This window comes from Sitodiplosis mosellana, unplaced genomic scaffold, assembly GCF_009176505.1.
Source record: "Sitodiplosis mosellana isolate CC-2019 unplaced genomic scaffold, AAFC_SMos_1.0 Smas_scaffold_1, whole genome shotgun sequence".
Classification (NCBI taxonomy): Eukaryota; Metazoa; Arthropoda; class Insecta; order Diptera; family Cecidomyiidae; genus Sitodiplosis; species Sitodiplosis mosellana.
The window spans coordinates 16,063,617-16,090,092 of record NW_022595244.1 but is presented as its reverse complement, the minus strand read 5'-3'; the positions used below and the strand labels follow the sequence as shown (position 1 = coordinate 16,090,092).

The following is a 26,476-nucleotide window of genomic DNA, read 5'->3' as shown; positions in this document are numbered from 1 at the left end:
AGAGAGAGAGAGAGAGAGAGAGAGAGAGAGAGAGAGAGAGAGAGAGAATATTGCGCACAACATTTTCTCCAATTGAAAACTGGATTTTTTGTTCGTTCGTCGAAGCATCATCATCCATGCATGGTAATAAATAAATGTGTCATATGGCTGCCGCGACATCAAAACACGAATAAATATCTCAAGCCAGAAAATGAAAAAGAGAGAGAAAACCCTTTTTTGTCATGGCATTTGAAGAGAGAAACCGAGTCCATAGAGCATAATAATGCTCTCGCGCATACCGTAAAGTCTATTGAAAAGCATATTGTTCACGCATGTAATTTTTCAATCAACCCCAAGTGGTCCGAGTTGTCGACTCGACGCACCTTGAGCAACTAACACTTCTTTTCCTTTTTTCTCGTTCCCACTTCGGACGGTAATTGCATGTTTCATCCGTGCGACAGCAACAGCAGCAGCAGTAACAACAACAACGAGCACGTTTGTATTTACTTGTGAAGTCGTGTGTGCATTCCACTTCGGGGTCTTCGATCACATATTTATGTCTTTCATAAAAATGCATCGACAATAAATGTACCATCCAAAGGAGCCTCTATTGTTTGAACTAATGCACGGGTAGAAAAAAAAAATGGGAAATACACAAAGCGAACAGATAAAAGCGAAGTGATGGTTTACTTGTTTGTGTATCAGTGGTCGATTAAGCCCCATAGACTGTAATGCACGTTTGTTTTTCATCTATAGTTTGTATGCGACCTTTCTCCTTTCTTCTCTATCCTACCATATATTCAGGCACTATTTTTTTCCACTGTCTTTGTTCGGCAAAGCAATGCGTCATTGTTGAGCCTGCATTTTAATCGCTTCGTCGAGTGAAATTAAATACACCGGTCAATCGAACTAAGCATGCATGAAATGTATCCTGGTGTTCGATTTTTGCCTGTGTGCACGCTGAAAAAATTGTCTGCTCTCAACTATTGAGCCATACACGAACACACATTTTCCTGCCCGGCCAGCCCTGCCAGTGCTAGTAGCTCTTTTTAATTTTACAATTCCATATTTGTTTTTTTTTACACTTTCATGGCTTTGTTTTTCCCTTTTTTTCACTCGCTTCAATCGCGATTTCATTTTTTTTGCACAATGCCGGTTCGCAGATAATTCCCATTTGTAATGCTAATCGCCTGGTTGGAATGCATTGTGTGGTTGGGTCGAGAAATCATAAAATTACTATTCAAGCAATAGATATAGGAAAAAAACGCACACCGAGAGAGATGGAGAGAATATAACGTATATTCAAATTAGGCGCTCCGGAACCAGAATGATATAGTAGTGACACATCGGTATGTTTTTTCCATTGTGATTACGGGCAGCATGTCGTGTAAAATGCAATAAATTTCTCAACCATATGTGTGACAATATTGACCGATAAAGAATCGATGCACGTCATTAGACAAAAGTGAGTGTCGGTATTTCGAATGGATCGAATAAAAATGGATGTCTTGTGGTTAGGCAGTTGGTTAAAGCATGATGTACCATCCTTTGTCTCGAGGCAACCAAACACACTCAACAATGTTTCTTAACATAGAATATCATGCCCATTAGCCCATTCGGATCAATTATATTTTCCATTAGTCAGTCTCTATTCCGAGGTGCTTTTGTACCACGTCATTAATCGCAATGCCTGCGGGGCGTGTGTGTGTGTGTGCGCTTGAATGCAGCAAGCAGCAGCAGCTCATAACAAATCTCATTTAAACGAATCCTCTGTAAATTGTGCCAAAAAAAATATCTGCAATTCGCAATATTTGCCCAGCGGATATTCCGATGGCCCAAATAACATCTGGCAAATCGATGTTGCTAATGAGAAACATAAATAATGGAAAACAGTGACACATTTTGATTTCAACTGAACATTCATCGTTCTTTGAACAGATTTTCGGCACATTTCCTAAGGACACAAATAACGATCGAAACGTCGGCATAATGAACCATGTGGCGACATGTAAAAACAAACTGCGCTCAGAATAGGCAAAAAAAACGTCAGCTTTTCAGTCTTGAGACAAAACAGAGTTTGACATTGAAATGAAACGGTAAATTAGGAGAAAAAAAAAGTATGTGTGTTTGTTAATGTTCAAGATCACCACATTTTACCCCATGGAGGGTGCGCATTTCAGTGTTCATTCAATGTGTTATCGTATCAGGCCGACTGCTGATTGCTGCCAGACATATGACAAACACGATAGTTCACACAATTTTTGGAATGTTTAAGCAGCATATTCTGTGTTAGACCAGAACGAGAGAGTATGTTACATAAAAAAAGTAGTCAAAAATTGAAAGAAACAAGGCAATAAACTGATACAATCCGACGTAAAAAGTCATTCGAAAAAAATGCGCCAGTTAAAGTGACTTTGTGAAGCAGATCAACTACATATTCAACGATTGAGATCCCAATAGTCGATTATACACCATCGAGGATTAATGTCTGGTGTATTATTTTTTTTACTCGATTCGTTTGTCCGAAAAAATGTTGCTTTTTTATGTTTTCTATTTTATTTTTCGACATTTTTTTCCTCTTTCTCTCTCTGCTCCGTTGTACTACTGGGAAATGATGATGCTGTATTGAAAAAGGGCAAAAAGTAATAGAGCTGTTTTCAATCCGATTTTAATATCCGTAATAAAAATTGTAGCTACATGCACATTAATCGGCCCTTTTGTTGTTCAAGATTTGTTCTCATCATTTCCGAGCGGCTGTGTCAACTTCTCTCTGTCTATCGCTTCACAGAAGACATATACACTGCTTCTTCTACATTCAGTCTTTCTGATTTTATTTAACTTGAAAAGAATTTGTTTTTTTTTCTTTTATGCGCATAATTTTCTCGTCGTCTTGTTGATAGAAATGAAACAAAATTATGTTTAATATTTATGTTGCTTTGAAACATGTTTGAATAGTTCCAACGGAGGATTATTTACTATAGTTCAGCTCCTGATGAAAAACACAAATTGGCTGCTGATTCTTTCTCTTTTTTTCTGTAGCATTTTGAAAACGAAGTTTATATGAATATGAAGTGAATTGTAAAAAAACAGGATTTTCAAAATGGCTAAATAGTATTTAGTGATTATACGGAGTAACCGAAATTGCAGACACAGAAAAATAACTTGAAACTAAAGAAAAAGGAAACTACTTACGCACCAAAAACCGTTCCCTTCTTTTTTAAGTGGATTTTTTTTTCTCTCGTTTCGTTTTTGAGGATTTTTATCAATTTTCGTATTCTATTTTCGTCGGTTGTTGTTGTTTTTTCTCTAAATTTTGCCTCTTCTGAGTTCGTCCTCCCATTGCTCATAATCCGGAGTTGTGCGTGAATGGAATTTTTCAGACAGCAGCAACAGCACCAACAACGATGCTCACCAGCCAGTTTATATCAAATATACGGAGCATATGCCGAAAGACAGGTGCAGCCAGCACCTTAGTCAATTCTATGAAATTTTCGACCGAATCGAGATGTGTTAAGTGTGATTTCGAATGATGAAAAAAATGGTCGAAAACCCAATTTTCGATTAAAATGTGTGTTTGGCGCACATATCCGTTGCACAAGAAGGAAACCTCATTTTATGAGGGTCTGACCGAATTTTAATAACTTAAATGCTATTAATGTTCGAAATTCAAACAACCTGTGTGTCGAAGCATTCATTTCAAACTCACATCATTGTTGTTGTTTGAATTCAACATTGAAAAATCCCCGAAAAAAAATATGTATGCAACAGTTGTGGTGCAATGAACGTCCGATTCGGGGCAATGTTACGATAAACTAGATCAGAATGTGTATTTAAATTTCAAAAACCACTTTGTTTGTTAGAAACAAAACACAGAAGACAACAAGAAAAGAATCGTTACGTCGAAAATAATTTATATATTTTAAACGAGATTGTAAAATTATTCAGCTGCCCACTCGGAGCTGGTACACTCAATTCGGTAGCATTCCTTGAGAGAATGCGCGTAAGCGGCAGCGTCATAATTTTTTTCTTGAATAATTTTTCACGTGCTTTGTGTGTGTGTGTGTGTGTGTATGGCATGCGCGTTGATCGTTCGTTTGTTTGTTCTAATTGAACACACTTCTTAAGCTCGAAGAATTTATGTTAAATAATGAAAAGAAGAAAAAGAACGAAACAACTTCGCCGAAAGAAGGTATTTTGATCCCACGAACGGTGTGCATCTCATTAGATTCTATTATTTACATTGTTTATGCACATGCCGCGCGCCCTGAGCTATTTGACCTGCCGTTTGCTTATGTAAAATCGATTCATATTTTTCGATCGAAATTAATTGATTCGACTGTTGGATGCGATCGATGGCAGAGAGAAGAAAATAAATAAATGTTTATGGAATCGTTTGTAAGATGTAATTTTGTATTTAAATTTCAAAATTTATGTGGTTGATGTGGTGGGCACAGACACTCTATTCATGGCAGCCTGGTTTGACTACGCACTAGTTCAAGGAGAACCGTGGAGTATTAAGAACCACATCGTTATATCGACTCGACATTGTTGACATTGAAATTTCCGACTTGATTCTAGAGTACTTTGTGCCAGTCTTCGATTTATGGTTTTCCTTGAAAGCAATTTCAATTGGAAATGGCATAATCGCGGGAAATTTCAAAGAATTTGCTCATTTTCATAGAAATCGAGTTCTTACATACAGTCTTGAGTAATTCTATATGTTGAAAGACTCTTTTATTATTTCTATTTTGCCAAACCACTTTCATGCGAAACGAACAAGGAAGTAAGAGGCCTTCGAAAGGATTTTGCAAGCCAAATACATGCGCATTTTCGTTCAACATTCTTCTAATCAAATACCCATTGTAATGGAAATCCTTCGTACTATCCACAGTTTGAATGAGTCATTCAAAGCGCAATGATTTTGTTGAAGGAACAAAAAATGTTAAAAACCATTGCGAATTGAAATCGGCTCCTTTTTTTCCAAACTTCCTCTTTTCGGCTGTTTCTCACACTTAACAACGGTCTCGCCTCACACATACATCGCTGTCAACGTAGTAGCCACGTCATAATATCCGTTCTTTACAATTTGTTTTTATTTAGTTTTTCGTCAAATGCTGAACGAATGTCTTTTTTTCTGTGCAGACAAATAAAGGGAAGAGATGTCATTATGCTTGCTTACATGGCTTCGAAAATTCCTTTTCAGTGGTTAGTCTTCACACGAAGCAAAAAAAATGTAGTGTCTTTGAGATTGGTTTTTTCTTTCGTTCTCGAAACGATTGCATTGGGAATAATCTGTATTTGATTCTTTCCGGTAAAAGTGGAAGAAATCAACGGAAGTAAACAGGTATTGGCCGATGCTGACATCCGCAAAGCAGATGGAAAAAAAAACAGGAGATCAATTTCTATTATTTCGTTGTCAATCGATCATAAAAATCACATTATCCCCATATTTCATACGCTTTTGTTTCGATTCTTATTCGGCCGCCTTTTTTTCCGTCAAAATTTTTGTTAGCGGATCAACGCAAAAGCCGCAATAAATTATTATTAGAAATTATATATTGTCGGCATAAATTATAGTTATTTTCGGCGATTCAACCCATTCATTAAATTTAATCGCGGATTTGGTTTCTGTTTGTTTGGTGCTTGAATTTTTAAACTACGCCCGGTCTGTCTTCATCATCATTTGCTGAAAATCTAACATCGTAAATTTAAAAGTTTCGTTCTTCGGTGGATTTTGGTCACCGATGACACACACTCGTCATCGTTCCATTTATGGGATTTTCCCATTCGGAACATGTTTGCATTGACATTCTTTTTCTCTCGCTTGAAGCGGTACTTTCTTCACTTTTGTTGAATCGTTACTATGACCAAGACTTCAATCAAATCTGACTGTGCCATTTGATGACTCGGATAATGTTTTGGTGGGCTGGAAGCACTTACCTGGAAATATAAATAAAATCGAAAAGAAGAAATATTAGAGAAACCATATCGAGAAAAATCAATAAATTTTATATTTTAAAGTTATGATTGGATTTCCTAAATCATTTGGGCTAAATATTTGGCTGGCAAATAATGTTGTCGCATGACTTAATATTTAATCCATAAAAAGTGTCGTTTCAAACCGAAATTGAGATTCCAAAAAGTCTTACGTTGAAACGCAATAATTCAAATCGGAATACGATGTAAACGCCACCTATCGAAACAAAATCAAACTAAAACTCCGGAGATAGGCAAACAATAATTAACATTTCTTACCAACGCCCAAAGTTATGCTATACCAATTTTGCCGTACTTCAAAGCAAATTATGAATCACATGAAAAGTTTCCAACAAAAAGCTAAATAATCAACACTTGTCGTTATCATTAGATAGGTCAGTGTAAATGAATAGAAAAAAAGATACGTTTTAAACGTTTTTTTTTTCTTCTTAGGCGATGTGTGAACAATGAACATTCACTGACCCGTTTGTTTACAAATTTTAATCAGATAACAACATAATTAGCATTATTTTCTATGACAGCACTTGGGCTTTTTGCCCGTTTCAACACCTTTATCGGTTAATTGGAGTAGAAAATTGAGTCATCTACACTTCAAAGCCATTTCACTCTCTGTGCTATCCCACTCGTGCATTCATTTGGAAGAGCAGCATAAATGAATGAACAGTTTGAAATTGACGCAAAGTTGCCTCATCAGTGGATAGATCGGAACAGAGAAAAATTGAGTGAATCGTTGTGATTGATTATGTAAAAGGATGTAAGATTCTCGTTGAATGAGGCGAAGCTGTTTTCTTCAAGCAGTAAATTCATTACATTTGAACAACTGAGGAGTCTTTAGTGATGTGCATTCGTCGTGATTATTTCAGGCGTGTCGCATTTATTTTTAGTCGTGCCCGTTTCAAAAACCTCAATTGATTTATTTTATTATCGATTCGATTAAAATACAGAGCTGTTAAAACCAGCCGACAATAGCTAAAAGTGAGTTAATCGATAAAAATGACATTCGACCGCTAATAAAAAGTGATGCGATTGTAAAGCAAAATATACGAGTGTGTGTGTGTGTGTGCGATGCACAAATTCAAATTAACGCTTCAGCTCCGTCAGCAAGAGCTGAAAAATAAATTGCATTTAAGCATCGATGATTTACATGCACCGTCAGATCTCAAGCATTCATATGGAATGATGTCATTTTTTCGTCAAATCGCACGCGATCTGAATTCCGAATGGTTAGCGCTTTGTTCTTACAACTCGCTTGTCATGATTCACTTGAATTTGAATCGAAAGGATTGGGTCGACAGCGTTTGCGAGTGATGAACATGTGTGTTGTATGCTGTCAAATCGACATTTTCGGCAAAAAAGCAAATTGAAGCCCCCCAAAGGCAATAGTTAACTGTTGAAGTGAGTGTCAGAAAAACGACCATTTTTAATAAGAAATTCCAAAACGTTTTTACAGCAGCTGGAAATGAAACTGACAGAATAAAAACAAATATCAATTAATATGATCGCAAAGGCGAACGAAAACACACAAAAAACATCATTTTCACTCTTCATGCGAAAGAGCCAACAAAATGAGATGAAAAAACAAACAAACAAATTGAGTGAGAGAAGAATGATGATTGCAAACGCTTGACTCGGCATTTTCGGTCCGGCGAGATGTTGGCACAAAGTGAAAAGTACAAAAAACCAATTACATTCAATTAAAGTGCAGTTGAGCAGCAGTTTAATGAGTAAGTTTATGTGAACAAGCTTCGAAATGTATGTAATTAATCCATTTGATTTTTTTTTCTGTTTCAGTTTCGACGTTGTTGTCGAGCCATTCACGATTTCGCTGTGCGAATGAGCGTTTGAAGTGATCATCCACAGCGAATCAAACAGATAAGCCGCTTGAATTGGCGAGAGACGTTTTGGTCGATTTTCTACTGTAGCGCGCGGATTATGAATGCTCTCATCCTAAATTGAATCGATTTAATTTTATCGTTTTGCCACATGTCGGAATGCCGTGTGCTTAATTGTCATGGCGGTGAGCACAGTGCAGCGCAACCAACCAACCAACCAACCAACCAACAGAGCAAGTATACGAGTTTGAACCCCAAGTTGAACCACGATTTTTCGAATGTACTGCAATGTGCGCCACTTTGAAATGCCAAAATATGGCACAAAAGCAAACCGATTAAATGCGCGTTTACACACAAACTAATTACGAGCGCAATTACTTGAACCGTTTTACTCTCGAAATGTGTGAAGTCGAATGCGAGAATGGATTGTGCGAATGAACATTAGCGCGAGCGTACACAACTCGTCTGTGTACGTCTGGGTGTTGTGTATTACACACATCGTTTTATTAATCATCATCAGACATATTCCATGTGAGGCAAATGCGAATCCACTCTTTTACCACAAATACAACAGCTACTTGGTTGCCTTGCGATTGGAAGATGCATTGCGAATATACGTACTTTGTGTACTGTTTAATTGTTTTCTTCACAGTGAAAATACAAACATCGTTTGGCATCGATGACGATGATGACGACACAATTCTGTGTGTGGACGACGACGACGACGATGACGCTGCTGTGGCTGGTTGATTGTCGAAGAGGAGGTGTTGCGTCTCAAGTGAAATTATCATTGAATTTTTCATTTCGAAAATTGCAGTTTCTCTTCGGCTGAGTTTTTCTTTCGTTTCACATCTTTCATTACAATTCCGACTCGTCTCTCTTTTCCTGTAGCCTTCTTGTGCGCGCGCGTTGTGGGATTATTTTAATTTGATGAATACCTCGATGTAATGGAATGTGAAATCAAATGCAGCCAGAGAGAGTGTTTTTTTTTCTTCGCTGCTGTTATTCACTTATCAACATTGAATGAGAACTTTCGAATTTAATGCGGAAAATATTGTGAACAAACACAAATACAAAAACAACAAATGTTAGAAAATTCTTTTCGATAATTCCGTTTTTACTTTGGAATGATAAAAACAAAAACGATTATCAAAAAGACAATTGCAACAAATTCACACAAACAAACAGAAGTCGCCTTCCGTTCAGCTTTGATGCGTTTTTGCTTTCTCTTTTTTCTTCATTTTGTATTTCGGTGCTCACCGAATTATTCAAAATTCGTTATTGAAATCTGATCAATTTCACCGATTGAGAGAGGAAAATCCAAAAAAAAAACGTTTTCGAACACGATTAACCGATTAATTGAATTACAATTAATTTTTGGTTTGATGCCCAGCCAACCGATTAACCAGATCAATATCGCATTCGATTGAGAGACTTATGCATCGTTCTGACAAATGATGGGCATATGTAATCAGGAAACTCCCATGATGATCTAATGCTTTTAATTGGCCAAACAAAACAAGAGCACGATCTTCTCTTCTCAAAACATCATGCCGTCGCATTACAACTGCTCAACTGGCGGAATGCTTTGAAATGCGTTACGATCTTGCATGATCTTCAATTTCGACATGACATCTCCATAATTAGAGGTCACAACAGCACTGAAGTCTAATTCGCTCGTTTGATTTATGGATATGGAATCTTGGTTCGTGTTTTTTTCGGAATAATTTGCCAAGTGCGCAGTTTGCTTAGAATGAAAACATGGTTACTCATCTCAAAGTGCGAACAACACACGGCATATGTTCCACACTGCATAAAAAAAAAATGTTCATTGGAAGCTGGCCTGAGATTTGAGGCATATGCAATTGTACAAGTGCCACATTAATTGAACTCGAATTGACATATATATTCCCGACATGGCGGTTCACATATTAATGAACCGTTAAGAGAAACGCAAAAAATGCGCACACCAACCGCACATTTGATAAAATCATTAATATTGATATCGAATAAATATGCAGCGTAAGCGGTCATTGTATTAATGATGGCTTTACCGTAATTTTCTTAATGAATTAAACGCGACTTTGCTGTTATGATAGCGACAAGTTGATAAAGGCCGATCTTCTGGTGTTCAAAGTCTTGCGGTCGGGATTATTCGATTTTTTCATACGATTATTTCGCCGATCGAGAATGATCGTTTTACGAAATTTTGGCCTAACGAATGAAAGGAAACATTTTTGCGTATGTTCGACGCAAATTCAGCTTATACTTCAGTGTAGATCATAGCTGGGCACACTCAAAAGATTCTAGGTTTCATAATGGGCATAAGCAAAAGTGTCAACGAATTAAAAAGTGTCGTTTCCGTTGGAAGCGATTGAGACAAAGCGAAAAATAACGACTTCAGCAGAAATAATAAATTAACGTGATGAGTAATAAAAAGTGATGTGCTGGTCAGTCACGTACGTATTGCGCGTAGACATATTTTCCCGTACTTCCTTTCATATCTATAAAAATCCATTTTCGGCCATCGAATCGAATGAATGAATGAAACATTGGCATTATTCGTTTTATTGGTCAATTCCTTTTGCCCGTTTTACGTTTGCTGATTGATAATCACGCTGAAGCACACGTCGACTGTATGCATTGACCACCGATTCGACGAAACGTGTCTGCATGATGGTATTTATACGTATCTTATCTTGGTCATAACAAATTGACGTCGGAAACGAAGGCTCACCTCGTCGTTAGCATATTCATAAAGTATGTCACCTTTACCACATCGAGCAAACGCTGTGTGCAATTATACGATAAGCAATTACGACAGTATAAGAATTAAGAAGCTCGCGTTGTCAATGTGCATGATATAATGAATGGTTCCGTTATCGGGCAGCTAGGCGTAAACCTCAAAACAAATGTTTTCATATGAAAATTGAACGATACATCACATTAAACCGTGCAGTTTGTTCAGCTTTTAACTCTATAAAAGGTAATTGTGGAGAATTTCTGCTCGGCGTGGTTCATGTGCGAGATGAATGCGTGGGCAACGTAATATCAAATGCATTCTAATGTAAACGAAAGAGGGAGAGGCGCATTCGGGCACTGAATCCGGAAACTGTTATGATGAATAAAAATATGCAGACGACGGCTGCGCTGTGTGCATTTTTAACTGTTCAAATCTTGTTTTTGCTTTTTTTTGCACTCTATCTAAAGCTCCTGGCGTTTCGCTAGCGTAAACATGATGGAAAAATAAAATCCACCGACCGCTAGTCGCGCATCAAATGAAAGAATAACGATATAATAGAAATGGTTGCTGCTAAAATAATCTTGAATGCGACTCGCTACTGCATTTCGATGCATCTGCGCACATGCTGCTTCCCCAACCGAACAATTCATTCCATTCTTTCGCTCACACTGATTAAGTGATTTTTTCTCATTAGCACAAACAGCGAATCATATTCTAAGCGATTTCATTTACACAATTGCCGAGATTCTAGTTAACTTTTCGCTTCTTCTTCTTCTTCTTCGCTCATTGTGATTGTTTTATTCCATTCTAGCGACTACAAAGCAGCTAATTTATGTATGATTTTCATCGAAAACTAAACCAACATTTATGCAGTGCTAACGCAATCAACTCAATGAGCAGTGAGCACTCGCATTCATTTTGCCCCGATTTAAGTTGCGAATTGAATTATTTGCTCAAACTCGGAGTTTTAATTTCGTATTTGTTTCATTTTATTCTGTATTCTCTTCATCAATATAGCGTGATGTGGCTTCATAATTTCCGTTTGTTTCGGCTGAAAGAAAAAAAAACAGGCTGGCTTCCTCTATTCATTCAATGTATGCCAATTTTTTGCGGCATGTTCACTTTTTTCTCGGTGAAAAAAATTCTCAGCACTTTTTTTTGTGTGTTGAGATGCCTTTTGTTCCGTCTTAATTATACCTTCAATTTATTATCGTTCAATGCTCTTATCCGACGAAACGGACGGACGAACAAGAGAACCGACAACAGAACAGAAATTAACATAAAAAAACCTATTGCTAAAAACGAACGGAATGATATTCGAGATTCCGATGTTGCGGGTTGCGGGATATGTGGGTATGTATACATATTCACTAAATTACCTTCATCATTCATGTGTTTGGATGATAGAGTTGTATCAAAATGAATACGTGGCAGAGTTCTTGATTTACACTCACCTAGAATGGAGGAAAAAGGAGAAGAAAGAGAACAGATTAGTCAATTGTTCACATTTGTAGCCGAGCTAATTGCCAGCACAATTTAATATATATTTCATAAAACAAAAACAGCAGCAGCAAGAAAGCACGAATGTTCATTTGCAAAATGATCAGGTCAAATGTTTTTGATTCAGCGCGATTACCATCGGAAGTCATCAATATCATAATCGTTTGAAGTGCACTCAACTGAGCATACTTTCGATTGACATTCCAGTTGTGTTCAGCTTTTGTGCATCATCCAATTGCATAATCGTTTTTCTCGTCGTTTTTAGTCAAAGAATGCAATGGAAAAACTTGATCGATAAATCGAGATCGAAATGATCTGGATCGCACTGTGCGTAAGAGTTTTGTTTCCGTTTCAAACTCTACTGCACACTGATTAGATTAGAAAAATAGTGCATGCAGACAACATAATTGCAAACTCGTTTCGACTGTTCCAACCTTTTTTATTTCTCTCAACCAGTCAAGAGTTGACTGGGTTTTTATGGAATATGGCAACTACAAGTCGCTGTGACTTGATACAAGTGAAAGAAAAACCATTCAAACAAATAATTTAAATTCACTTTTTTTATTTCTCTTGCATGCTTGTGTGTATTATTTTTTTCGAAAAGATTTATGCAATGAATTCTTTTTTATGTAATTTTTTATGCGTTTCACAGGGATAAATTCAAAATTAACGGTCTTTCGTACATTTTACTAGGTCGAGGTATTGGTAAAATAACCAAAAAGAAAAACAAAAAAGATTTTACTGCTGACCATGGACCGTAGGCTCTGTTTTGGCTAGCATAAATCCCATCAAATGGAATTTGTGAATAACAATCGGTCGATTGTAAAATTGCACGCTTGATGCGAATGAAATTGGGGCAATTCAAACCAAAACCAATGCTCTCCCGTTTTGCAATTTACTTGAGTCGGATCAGTGTCTGAATGGCGCACACACTGCATGTTTCAATGCGAATGCTTGTTCCAGTGCAAAATATGCGGTTCTGCGAAAGAATGTGCAAACGATGCGGAAATATGTGAATTGAAATAAATTTTTTGTGAACACACAAAGTGTGCACAAATGCTTTTTTTTTCAGTCATCTGCGATAGAACGCATTGCGATTTTTCCATTGTGCAATTTTCCGAGTCACGGGTTTTTTTTAAATGAGAAAATCCACAATTTTCACACAGTTGCGATAATGCGGTTACATATCGTTGCCGTCGAATTCATAAATTGAAGCTTTGAAGTGCGTAATGTTAGAGTTGAAAGAGAGAAGTCGTCCATCTAGCCTATATCAAGCTGAGGCTGTCGATTGTTTTTTTTTTTGTGTGTTTGTTCCTCAAATGAGCACCTATTTCATTTGAGCTGGCAAACTTACAAAGAAAATGCCTTCAATTGTTTCATGTGTGTGTGAGAATGTGACGCAATTCACACATTCAACGGAATGTGTGTTTTTCATTAAAAATGCGCCAAATTAAAATGTACAAAATCGACATATGAGCGCCGCAAAGCATCTGCAGAAGAAACAAATCTATTTGAGTCATTCATATTTTTGCGTCGATTTGATCTGTTTCTAGGATGAAAGTTCCATCATAAAATCGAGTGCTTGGGCTTCAATCGAAATGAACGATCATTTGAACGGAACGCACATAGATTTAATTAGTTTAGAGTCAATAAATTTTATTACGAAATCTGTTTGCCATTTGAAAAACGCGCTGAAAATATGGTGCTAGATACATAGTGCAACCAAATTTTGTTTTCTAGTACAAATTGGAAAATTGCGCAAAGCCAATCCCTTGAGAGTGTGTGTGTGCAATGTGCATATGTCTCGAGTGCCATAAAATGTTTTTTTGATGTTTCGACTGAAACGTATATTCAAAGAATCAATATATTAATTTACGATTCCGTCGAAACGCTATCTCCCGACAGCACTATTATTTATTTATGAAATGGAAATGCCACATGAGAATGAATTGCAACGCACGTGAAAGAAAGAAAATTGGCTCAACCTCGGACCGCGAGCTATCGTCTAGAATTATGGAATGAATATGCAATCAAACGAATGTGCATGGGCCAATGTTATGGAAGCATATTTGCGCAATGAAATAAAAATGAATTATCATTTTCGAATGAGTTGTTTTTTTTCTTTTTCTTCGATGTGAGTGTGTGTGCATAATCGTGGTTGGGATGAGGCGTAAGTGAGGCGCACGCAAAACAATAACCGATTGTTTGGCTGACTGCTTACTTGTGTGATACACAAACATTTAGATAGCATTCAACGCACTTTAAAACTATGTATGCACACGTACTACGTTCGCATGATTTTTTAATCGTCGTAATTATTATTTTTAGTTTTTTTTTTGTTATTTAGCTGAGCTCCGTTATTAAGACGGGCTGTTGAGTGTGCAATTTTTGCTTTACATTACCCGTGTTTGCTATTCATTTTGGTGAAGCAAAGAAGAAAATTGGTGTACACACGCATTAGTACAATTCCACCTGTTGCCAATTGTGTGCTTACGTCGAGAGCAGACAAACACAAATACATTTCAATTTCTATGGAGAATTGAGGCTTGAGAGTCAAAGAACAACAGTTATTGTTTGGTGTGGAATTCATGCGCGTTTTTCGTTCATTTTTCGATGGTTTAATCCACCGACTGCTTGTTTTTCTAAAAGGTTTAAAGCGATTAAAAAACATTATAAATTGTATGTTCATTCTTCTGTTTTCGTCAACGAGTCGACGGGTTAGTAAAAAATGTGTTCCGTTGCCATTGATTTTGTCCAACTCGTTGAATTTTTAATCAGCAAAAACGAATTGTAAAACTGACACAAACACAAAAAACACATCATTTTGTATAGAATTCCGTTCGCATTTCAAAACAAAGGTGCTTGTTATTGACACGCAACTGTTTTTGGGCTGCAAAGCAGCGAGTTTTATTTTTGTCATCTGTTTTTGGATGATAAACACGCGAGTGGTGACGGCGGCAGTCGGCGGACATTGTTCAGCGGATCCCATAAAATTATCGACAAATCGATTCGAGAATTATCACGCCAGAATGACACAAAGAGGGGAAAAATGAATTTCTAAAATGGAATTTAATTCAAGTGAATGAATCTCGCTTGTTATGGATCATTGTTCTCCAATTAGGTCTCGTTTGAATCCAAAATGGATTTTAATTGATAGCTACGCATTATTCCACTGGTTGTAATGTGTGACATTATTTCAATTGTGTAATAAAATTTCTAATTTCAATCTGTAAATGGAATCAATAGGCCTGCTGCTGGCTTTTGTAAATTCCATTTTATTTTAATGCGTTTTGTTCAAATCTTGAACTATTTCCCAAAAGTGCATTCTTGATAATGCCTTGAACCGGAATCCGAAAATGCATTTACAAATAAAATCCGCAATTTTACGACGGTAAATGACTCTCCTTTACCTAAAAAAATGCCTAATCGGCTCAATGCATGGTGTGTCAATGCAATAATCACCTCCAACGCATTTTGCGCATGGAATTTCTACGTCGTTCTCACAACAACAAAAACACAAACTATTTTGTATTTGAAATCACACACCAAAATGTAAATGCCCATATAATTTATGGTAAAAACACCAAGTCGAAATCTATAGTGGTTATGAATGACATACACTGCAGCCCACAATAGCGTGGAACGTAGACGTATACAAAACCATCGCTTTATTTAACAAGAACGCCTGAACCAAGTGCCGAAGACCGGCTGATTTGGGTGCAGACTGCTCTTTCGAGTGTTCAATTTTCATTTTTCTTGTTTCTTCTAAGTGATATATGATTAATTGTTTATGGCTCCCACTTTATCAATTGAAAAACGCTGAAGAGAAAAGCGACGGTGCAGAGCGTATGTGACAGAAATCTGAAATGCGACATGTATCATCGACCCACGATCACATCGAATCAACGTGTTAACGTTGCAACAAATGATAATTATGACATCGGTCTGATAACGAAAACCTAGATCAAACTCCATCCGCCACGGTGTTGGATGCACTGCAATTTGTTTTTCCAATCAAACGAAGTGAAAGATTATCGATTACATTTCCACTGACATATTTCATTGAATGATCTGCCCATTTTTGAAATTAAATACGCATCCAACGTGATTTACTACAACTTGGTCGGACCGTTTAACTGACACAATTTCGAAAAAGAGAATTTCTACGCCCGTAGGTGCTCTATTCAAATACAACTGCACTTTTGTTCTGTTTATTGACATTTTGTTTGTTCTTTGTTTCGTAAGCAACCGTGCGTCATACAAATTAGTCTTTTTTTCATCGTCCCGGTGGATAGAAAGGAATACATGTGCGTGTTTACGTATCAGCGTCAGTTGGTCGCATATAGTTGACCCATTTTTTTCGGTTTCTATAGCTATTTTCAACAATAGGGCGTACATGTGTGTTTTTACTACTTTCATTTCGGCCACAATGCAATCGCAAATGTAAACAGATTTTCACATACATATATCTACCCATTTAGCTCGATTGTACTTTTACTTGCATCTCACTGAGCCGTGCATAGGCACTAAAACATCGACACGAAATGAATTATGGCGCATTTGAACGCAACGAAAACGAAATGGAAGTGATCCAGCGCGTATGTAACGAGATGGAAAATGTAGCAGTGAATGTGTGACACTGTCGTCAATGCATGAAAATATTAATTTAACATATTTATTAGGCTGACATTGTCACTTTTGTTTATAAATGGTGGTATCGAATTGCCGTTTAGCTTTTTTTCTTCTTGATTTTTTCAGCTTTGCTTGACGACGGTTCGGAATGTGAGTCCATTTTTGTTGAAAGTGGCCTAAAAATTGATTTCGTTCCATGCACACACATAAATATCAATATATTTCATGCATTTGTCGAGCGAAACGAGTCGCATAGAAATCACCCGTTGCCTGGCTTCGTTTTGCCTTGCTGATTGTCTGCCATGGAAATTAATTCATTACTAGTTGCACATCTAGTTAACAGAGACGAAAAAAAAAGAAATCCGCAAATGACTTTGCTATTGAGGGCAATTCTAGTAATTAATTAACAACATTTTCTATTCATAGCGATCGGCATCGAGTGTGTGAAATGTATGAACGCGAATTGGTCGTACGACGAAGAAAATTTATGCGATCGATGGCAGCTCCGAATATGAATAAATTATTTCAAATGTTGCAATTCAAGCAAGATATTGTTCACATGACATATGCAAAGCCAGTTCGATCCACGGCAGTGGCGTCGCTACAATCATAAAAAAAACAACAGCACACAATTAATTGTTGAATGGAAATTTTTATTTGCGCCATAAACACACAAGCTGAGAATTATTTTTTTTTCTATCGGGAATCGTTTCCTTGCACCCGATTGTTTGTTTTTTCCCTTCGATTCGAACAGTTGGTTCACATTGATTTTATTTTAGTGCATTTTATCACTTGATTTGTTTACATTTCGTATTCTCTCGCTCATGTCGCCGCAGTAATCTTTCACTAGAAATACCGATTTATTGAACATGTGCATGGCAAATATCAAAGCAATTTATTTGATTCGATTTTTGTTGTTGTTCCTCGAAACGCCCATCAATTCAGAACATTATCATCTCCGAACAAATGCTGATTCGTCTGCCTTTCTGTTTTCGTTGTTGGTGTTTGATTTTCGGTTTACATTCTGCTAAAAATACTGTTTACTATCGCAATACTCTAATTAAAATGTTCGTTTCAAGGCAATGCCACACTCAAATCGCTTGCACATTTGCTATTATCTCATGTGTGCGAACACAAAAAACACATTACTTAACGTATGTATCGTATTTTATTTTTGTTTTCATTCTTCAAGCCGCTTGATTTTTTTATAATATCCATTAGAGCAATCACGTCACGCATTCGTGCAATTCGAATGACAAATAACAACAAAATTGGTAGACTCTTGCGAGCTGGTTGGCATTTAGAACGTCGCAATTGATGACCATTGCCGTGAAATATATTTTTAAATGGTGTTTAAATTAGACACTTAAACAGTATTTAAATGTACCGACTATTTGAAGTAGACAAATTTCAAAGCAGAATCGATGTGACGTGATTTTCGTTGAAGCTCAATCGAATGTTTATTCCAAACAAAAACTCAAATAGCAACACAGAAAGAAGAATACACGATTGAAATCATTTGCGAAAAACTCTTGGTGATTGCAATCAATCGATGAAATTATATTTTTAATAACTGGCTTCAAAACATTTCGAACTGATGCACCCAATTTCACAGACATCACAAACAATGTATTGAAAATAAGTGCAAATTCAGAACAAAACACTATGGAATTTTTGTCTCGTTTCAAAGAAAAAGCCCTAGAAATACAAACAAATAACAAAATGACATGATTTTCGTAATTCTTTCACAGTCATATCATAATGATTATAAATGTCTTTGAAAATATTTGCGATTTCCAATTGATACCAAACTGTTCATGTCGAAAAAATCAGCAACGTTAATGATAATTGGTATGACTCTTATTTTTCGATTGCACAGTTTTTCGCAATCGAATTATACTAATCTATTTCATTTCCCTATTTGATTTTATCGGATATTGGCAGTCAACAGCAATTAAAAAGGATTATTTAGCCCATTAGTCAATAGCATATTTTGATTATTTTAAATTTTTGGCATTGATATAATTCCAGAATTTCCACAAATTATTTCTCACGGTGACATTTGCAATTTTGCATATCAAATGTTATTACTACCGTTATTGTTATTACTACTCCCATTTGATTTTTTTTTCTACTCCCATTTGGAGTTTGTTATTTTGTTGTGATATATAAGATAAAACAAATTACATCCGTTCTCCAAGTAATTAAAAAAAATTCAAAATTAGATATGGTCAATCGAATAATATTGCACTATATAAGTGAGTCTGTTACAATATTTGGCTCAGTACGATCATCAGTAGTTGAAAATCAAAAACTTGTCAAGTATGAGCTTAAATGTGAGATTCAGTTTATGTGCCGATACATTATTGATTTGTGTTATTGTTGTTCTGGTAACGAGTGTTGGGGCCAATGTTGAATATCGCGAAGTTGAAACTAAATTGGGTCGAGTGCGGGGCGTACGGAAGATGTCTCTTTTGAGAAAAGTACACTTTTATGCTTTCAAGGGAATTCCGTACGCTAAACCACCCATCGGTGACTTACGCTTCAAAGTATGAATTGTGAACTCAAGCTAGAAGGTGAAGCGTACATTATGATACAAATTGTATCATACAATTAATTTTTTCATAGCCTCCTGAGCCGATTGAGCCATGGGCACCAGAGATCTTTAACGCTTTTCATCATTCTAACTCTTGCCTTACTCCGAAACTTTTGGAGAGCTACATCAGCGAAACACAAAGTGAAGGTGATGATAATAATAAAATGATAATTATTTCATCAGCTGATAATGATTTTATTTATCATCTTTTAGACTGTTTAACTCTGAACATCTACGTTCCAGCCAGCGCCAGACCGGACAAAAGACTGGCAGTTATGTTTTGGATTCATGGCGGTGGTTATTTTGAATTATCAGGCAATGAACATTTCAGTGGGCCCGATTTCTTGGTCGAACAAAATGTAATTTTAGTTACAATCAACTATCGGCTGGGAGTTTTGGGCTTTCTCTCACTTGATACACCCGAGTATTCGGGTAATATGGGCTTGAAAGATCAACAACTAGCGTTGAAATGGACACATGAAAATATTGATCAGTTCTTTGGTGATCGCCGTAGGATTACCATTTTTGGAGAAAGTGCAGGCAAACGAAAGATCAATTCAATTCAATTATTTTCTTCAGATCATGTTCGTTGCAGTAATTACACCCTAAATGTCTATATTTTTTGGACGTCTTTCTAGGTGGTACATCAACTCATTTCCAAGTCTTGTCCAGCGAATCGCGCAAATACTTCCGCAATGCAATTGTGATGAGCGGAACGGCCGATACCCTATGGGCATTATCCGATGAGAAGAATCACGTTGCTTTAGCAAATCGCATTGCTGAAGACTTGGGAAAGCCAACGAATTCTATGGAGGAATTGATTGATTTACTAAAAACTACACCAGGCGAAAAACTTGCAACTTCTGTCTTCCTAGAAACTGTGCTAAAAACATACAAATTTAAATTTGCACCAGTTATTGAAAGTGGGACACGAATTTCTGCTACTGCTGTACTTTAATTATAATTATTTAATGTCTTTTTTCCACCATAAATTTAGGAAAAGACGCAAAAAACCCATTCATGGTTGCAATGCCTCATGAAATTTACAACACATCAAATATTAATCGTGATGTCATTTTTTATCACACCTCCAATGTGTGTACTAGGATTGTCCCTAAAATTTGTCCGTTTGTTTCATCACATCGTTTCTAATGTACATTTTGTATTCTTCTAGGAGGCACTATTGCTTATAACGGCAATGAATAGTTTTTTTCCCTCTTGGGAGCCCGATGTAAATTTGACGATACCTATGCCATTCACTGGTTTTGAATTTCCACTCGATACTGAAGTTGGTTCTGAATATTTCAATAGAAATTACAAATTTCCCATAAAAATTCGGTTTATTGCAAACAGGAGCATCACAAATTGTCGAAATTAGTGCGAACATTTTACTTTTCCGATGCATTAATCAATGAAAAAACCTTCCAACAATTAACAGACATGACGAATGATATCGAGTTTGTTTATCCAACTTATAGGAGTATTAAACTTCATACGAAGAAGGCGAATACGTTTTATATTCGGTAATTATCAGATTTGTTTTTCTTTCAAATCATTGTTTTCTTCGAAAATTACATCTGTCTCTTTTAGATTCTCTGTCAATTCAACATTGAATCTCATGAAACAGGAATCGAAGTGCATGGATAAACCAGGAGCTATACATAATGATGAAATGTGTTATGTTTTTCGGTAATTTTCATCTGTTTAGTGGTTTGAATATAATTCTTTCTTATGTAATTTCCAACAATTCACAGGAGCGTCTTATGTGACGAATATTACAATGAAACGTTGAAAAATATGGAAAATAAGCAATCTGAAATCAATCTTCGAACCATTGAATATATTACGAAACTGTTTTCTAATTTTGCGAAATATGGGTATGATTGCGAGGAGGTAGGTGCACATGGAAGCTAGATTAAAATCCAATCTTCCATTTCAGTGAGCCAACGTATAAAAACGAGTTGATTCATGGCTTTCATCCAATCAAAGGCAACGAGATCAACTTTCTTGACATCACAAACGAAGGACTGAAATTGGGTGTGAACAGGTGTGATACTAAAGCGATGGAGTTTTGGAGTCGACTTGAAAAACAAGCACAACGACTCATGGACGAAAAAATGAAACAAAATCAGAATACTATTGAAACACCATCGAAAGAATAAATGAATTGCAGAATCATTCATTCTAAACACCACATTATTGTTTCCGTCCACAGATACAAAAATAAAATTACAACTTGCAGTCTTTCCTCCACCTTGTTTGCATTTTCTTTGTGATTTTGCGATAATTTCACGTTACATCAATAAATTGCCTTTGAAAATAGCCTGAAATCAGAGTTAATGTCAATATTCAAAGTGAATCGAACAATATTGTGTAATACAGCCTTTTTTTATTTTTTTTACTGCATACTTTTCGAATCATATAATGGGCATGCTATACAGTATTGAATGCAGTATTCAATTTATAATCAACATGGGTGCTTTGCTATATTTCATCACATCGTTTCTAATATTTCATGCAAGTTTAGCAGCAGATGTATATCGAACAGTCGACACAAATTCTGGACAAGTGCGAGGTGTTCGGAAAACTTCATTTCTGAAAAATGTCGATTTTTATTCTTTCAAAGGAATACCGTATGGAAAAAGTCCAACCGGTGAATTGAGATTCAAAGTAAGTTAAAAAAAAAATGATTTAAACTTCTATAAAATGAAGAGATATTTTTGTAAATCAGGCGCCTGTACCAATTGATCCATGGAAACCAAAAATTCTCGATGCTTTTGATTTTGGAAACACTTGCGTTCGTCCAAATACAATTTCAAACGATGACTATCCGCAAAGTGAAGATTGCCTTTTTCTGAATATTTTCGTGCCAGGTATTGAAATTTGAACTAAAATCCATGGAAATAACGATTTTGCAACATTGAATCGTTTACGTTCTTCATTTTTAGCCGATGCTAAAGCAGATAATAAGCTCGCTGTGATGTTTTGGATATTTGGTGGTGGCTTTTTCGATGGCACCGGCAATGATGATATATACGGGCCCGATTTTCTGATGGAACAAAATGTGATCTTAGTAACGATCAACTACCGTGTAGGAGTATTTGGCTTTCTATCACTAGGTACACCCGAATATTCGGGCAACATGGCTTTAAAAGATCAGCAACTGGCTTTGAAATGGATACACGAAAATATTGGCCCATTCCACGGGGACAACCACAGAATCACTGTGTTTGGTGATAGTGCTGGTGGAATATCAACGCATTTTCAGGTGCTATCAAGTGAATCTCGAAAGTATATCAAAAATGCAATCGTTATGAGTGGAACAGCACACAGCATTTGGTCATTGTCTGAAGTAAACGATCACACACCTTTCGCATATCAAATCGCCGCAGAATCAGGTGAACCAAAAGGTTCAGTTGAAGAGTTGATTGAATTTTTCAAAACAATTCCAGCCGAGAAAATCAAGTACACGGCAATGCATGAAAGCACTTATTACAGAACATTCAATGTAAAATTTTCACCTGTTATCGAACGTTTGTATTCATAGCATGAGCTCAAGAGGAAACTATCGATAATAACTTTCGATTTTTTTACTGTCAAAACTTAGGGAAAGATGCGAAGAATGCATTTTTGATTGAATCACCCGAAGAAATCTATAAAAAGTCGGATATTGACACGGACATCATATTTTATCATACGTCTTTAGTTCGTAACAAGTTGCCTCACCTTTTCGAATATTTATCGAATGAAAAATAATTGTTTCTTTTTCACAGGAGGCGATACATTACTTCTTTTATGTTTATCCGTTCATGCGATATACTGTTTGGGATTTAAACAGTAATTTCACCCTCAAGTTGCCCTTTAAAGATTTCAAATTTCCGTTTGAATCTAATGTAAGTTAAATAACATTGGTGTTTAAACAACGGAATTAATCTGAATTCACAATTGAATCTATTTAACCGGTAGGAATATCGTGAACTGACAAAAGAAGTGCGGCAGTTTTACTTTGGAGACGCTGTAATTGATGAAAGCACCACACTTCAGTACTTACACTTGATAAGTGATATCAATTTCGTCTATCCAACGTCAAAATCCATTAAAATTCATAGGAAAGAGTCAAAGGGAAAGACGTTTTATGTTCGGTAAGTATCACCAAAGCTAAGGTTTCTTCCGTTTTTCACACGTAAAATTCTGCATTTACAATCATTTTGTACAGGTTCTCTGTTGATTCAAGGTTGAATTTCTTGAAAATTCTTGTGCCATTGGAAATATATCATGCAGAAGAAAGAGCATCGCACATTCCAGAGGCCTCTCACTATGACGCAGAGTGTTATATGTTTCGGTAAGCCCAGTTTTATCTCAATGCAATAATCTGTTAAACGATTTGTTGTTTGCAGTTGCAACCTTTATCAATCTTATTACGACAAAGTTCTGAAAGATGGTGATAGCAAACCAGCAAAAGTGTGTCTCCAAACAATTGAAAATATCACAAAACTGTTTTCGAATTTCGCTAAATATGGGTATGATAAAATCAGAAGAAAAAAATTAGAAAATTTCCAAATAACTTGCATTTGTCGTGAATTTCAGAGAACCAACCTACAAATACGACTTGATTGCTGGTTTTCAGCCAATTCAAAGCGATGACTTGAATTTCCTTGACATCACCAACGATGGATTCAGTCTAAGCGAAGACCCGAGGAAAAAAGCTAATGAATTTTGGGCTCAACTTGAAGAAAAAGTATTACAAATCACAAAGAGTCAAAAACCGAATGGAAATTAGTCCCGAAGTAAAATAAATACATGCCAAATGCAGTCATTTTGAGCCTTTTAAATTAAAATATAGTGTCTCAAGTTGAAGTTGGTTTCAACTTTGTTATGTATTTCCCTTCCATATTAAGTTCTATTCAGATGTTATGTGGTTGAGAGTGATTGCTGCTGACATTCAAGTTACAAGCACAGCACAAGAGTGCTTTATTGCCTGAATATGACATAAGCATGATTGCGTTGCGAGATGCTTTGGCCGCAAAATAGGAAACATGTCTGCGGTGTCTACGCACTAATTAGGAATGATTCGTATATGGCAAATGGTTGAGTGCATAAAGTGTGTCTGCATCGTGACAAACTTTGGAAAAAATAGCAAATGCAAACATTGTCACCGTAACACTCTTGAGATTTCATTTGGCAGAGAGGAAAAAGTGTTGTCCTACAAAAACAGATTTCTACCACTGGCAAATGCAAAAAGTATTTCATGTTAGTTGAATTACCCAGCTAATTGTGTTTTGTTTCATTTCACTTATGCCGTAGTTTCTCATTCAAATGCAACGTATTCCTATGTCTGTGTTGTTTTTTTTTCATATTTTGCATAATCATAAGCGCAGAAAAAAATTGGAAAAGGGAAGACAAAAGATAAGATATGACATGGGAGCCTAGATTTGGTGTGAGTGCTGCTGCTTCTTTTTGCAGCGGTGCTGTTTACTTTCGAACATTTGTGCATGAGTGTGTGTGTGTGTGTTTCGTTATAATTTCGTAGTAAAATGCAAAAGCCATTGTCTGAAACTTCGCCCGTGTTTTTTTCCCTTCATTATTTTGTTCCTCGGTTTTGCTTGTCGACTTTGTGCCGTCTGTACTTTGTTGCATTTTTTCCGGCTGTGTGGTGTGACAGTGAGTGCGCGTGAAAAAGTAAACATACAAATTTCGTTGTTCAACACAACACATGCAACTGAATGTTAATGAGCACTGAATATTCACTGCAATCTTGTAAGGAAATGAGTCTTTGTTTCAGCCAATTCTTGTTGTGTTGCGTTTTTTTGTTTTGTTCCTATGTTGGACAAATTGTTTGTGGAATTTGACGCTTCGCCTGTGAGCTGAATAAAATAGCAGATAAAAAACTGTTCACATATAAATTCATAATTTTTCGCTCTTTTCTTTCGAAACGGCAGAAATTACAGTGGTATTTTTTATTCGCTTGTTCATTAAAAAAAAAGGAAGTAATATGACAAGACATGGAGGCTGCTATCATACACACACATTCTTTTAATTCGCATCGCATTTGGCCGGGTATATCGTTGATATTGTACCGAATTGAGTGAGACAGCAAAGTGGGTTGCTGCTAATTGATCATTAAATGTGTATGCAGATAGGCGATATGTATGTGAGACAGGCAGCTCGTTCATTTGTTCATTATACTGGTTTTTCTGTCTGCACACAAATATGATCCAATAGCGTCACAATGGTTATGATTTCTTTTTGGCAGCAAATCAGCCCACTCAAGCCGGTATGATTTGTGATTGCCATCATGTTGCCATTTCATGAAATTCACACGGTTGTTTGTGTGGCCGACACATTTCAATGTGACTTTGTGATCAAATTTGAACAGTTTTATCTCGATTTGGATACACTGGTCACTCACCCAAAACGAGTGATCACATCAAGCGGATTTATGATAACTGGTGAACGCAAGGCGGCCATTCACAAAGGCCTAATGATCATAAATTGACAATAATCTGCTATTAAAATTTTAGCATTTTGATTAGAACGGGCATATAGATGACTTTTACACAAACATTGACAACTGACTCATTCCGTATGATCAAATCAGTAGATTATTCCATACTTATGACTATTTCAAATCATGTCCAACGAAATTCCAGGTTGCTAAAAAAAATATACATCATTTTTTTTCAGCAGAAAAATGGACTTTTGAACATGGGTATAATTAAAATCGCATCCGCCCATCCGTTGAGCTTGTGCAAAATTTTAATCACAACTCGCTATTCAAAATGTATATCGTTTACATCATAGCCGGGGATTTGAAGCCATTCATTTTATAAAACATGAGGGAAATGATGGAAGATCAGTTGTTGGCGTCGCGATTCAAACGCCTATCGCAAAGTCATCATTGTGACTGTCTGGTTACACCTTTAAATCAAACAAAACGAAACGAAAATACGAACAAACAATCACTGTGCAGGTAGTTTTGCAAATTGAAATTCCATATCATCATCAACTCATAAAACACCGTGTTTTTCCCCCCCAATGATTGGCGAGAAAAAGAACAATTTTCACCAAGTCACTTAAATTGTATTCATTACCATATAACGGCACACGTTGAGATGTGATCGAACTGATGGCAGACAAAACCAAGTAGGAACACATTGAGACGAACGCATCTGTACGCGTCGAGCAATCAACAGTTTT

General features: G+C 36.4%; 1 protein-coding gene across 10 annotated transcripts in view; it reads right to left on the bottom strand.

The window, feature by feature from the left end:
- The window catches only part of LOC129568060 (ras GTPase-activating protein raskol), a 128,715-nt gene that overhangs the window by 32,680 nt on the left and 69,559 nt on the right, over positions 1–26,476 (bottom strand). For 6 of the 10 annotated variants that reach the window (XM_055445621.1, XM_055445631.1, XM_055445604.1 and 3 more), the window contains one exon: positions 11,931–12,005. The exons of the other annotated variants lie outside the window; for them this stretch is intronic. In XM_055445621.1, coding sequence (XP_055301596.1) covers positions 11,931–12,005 — 75 coding nt within the window. The remainder of the gene's footprint in view (positions 1–11,930; positions 12,006–26,476) is intronic. 10 annotated transcript variants of the gene reach the window in all.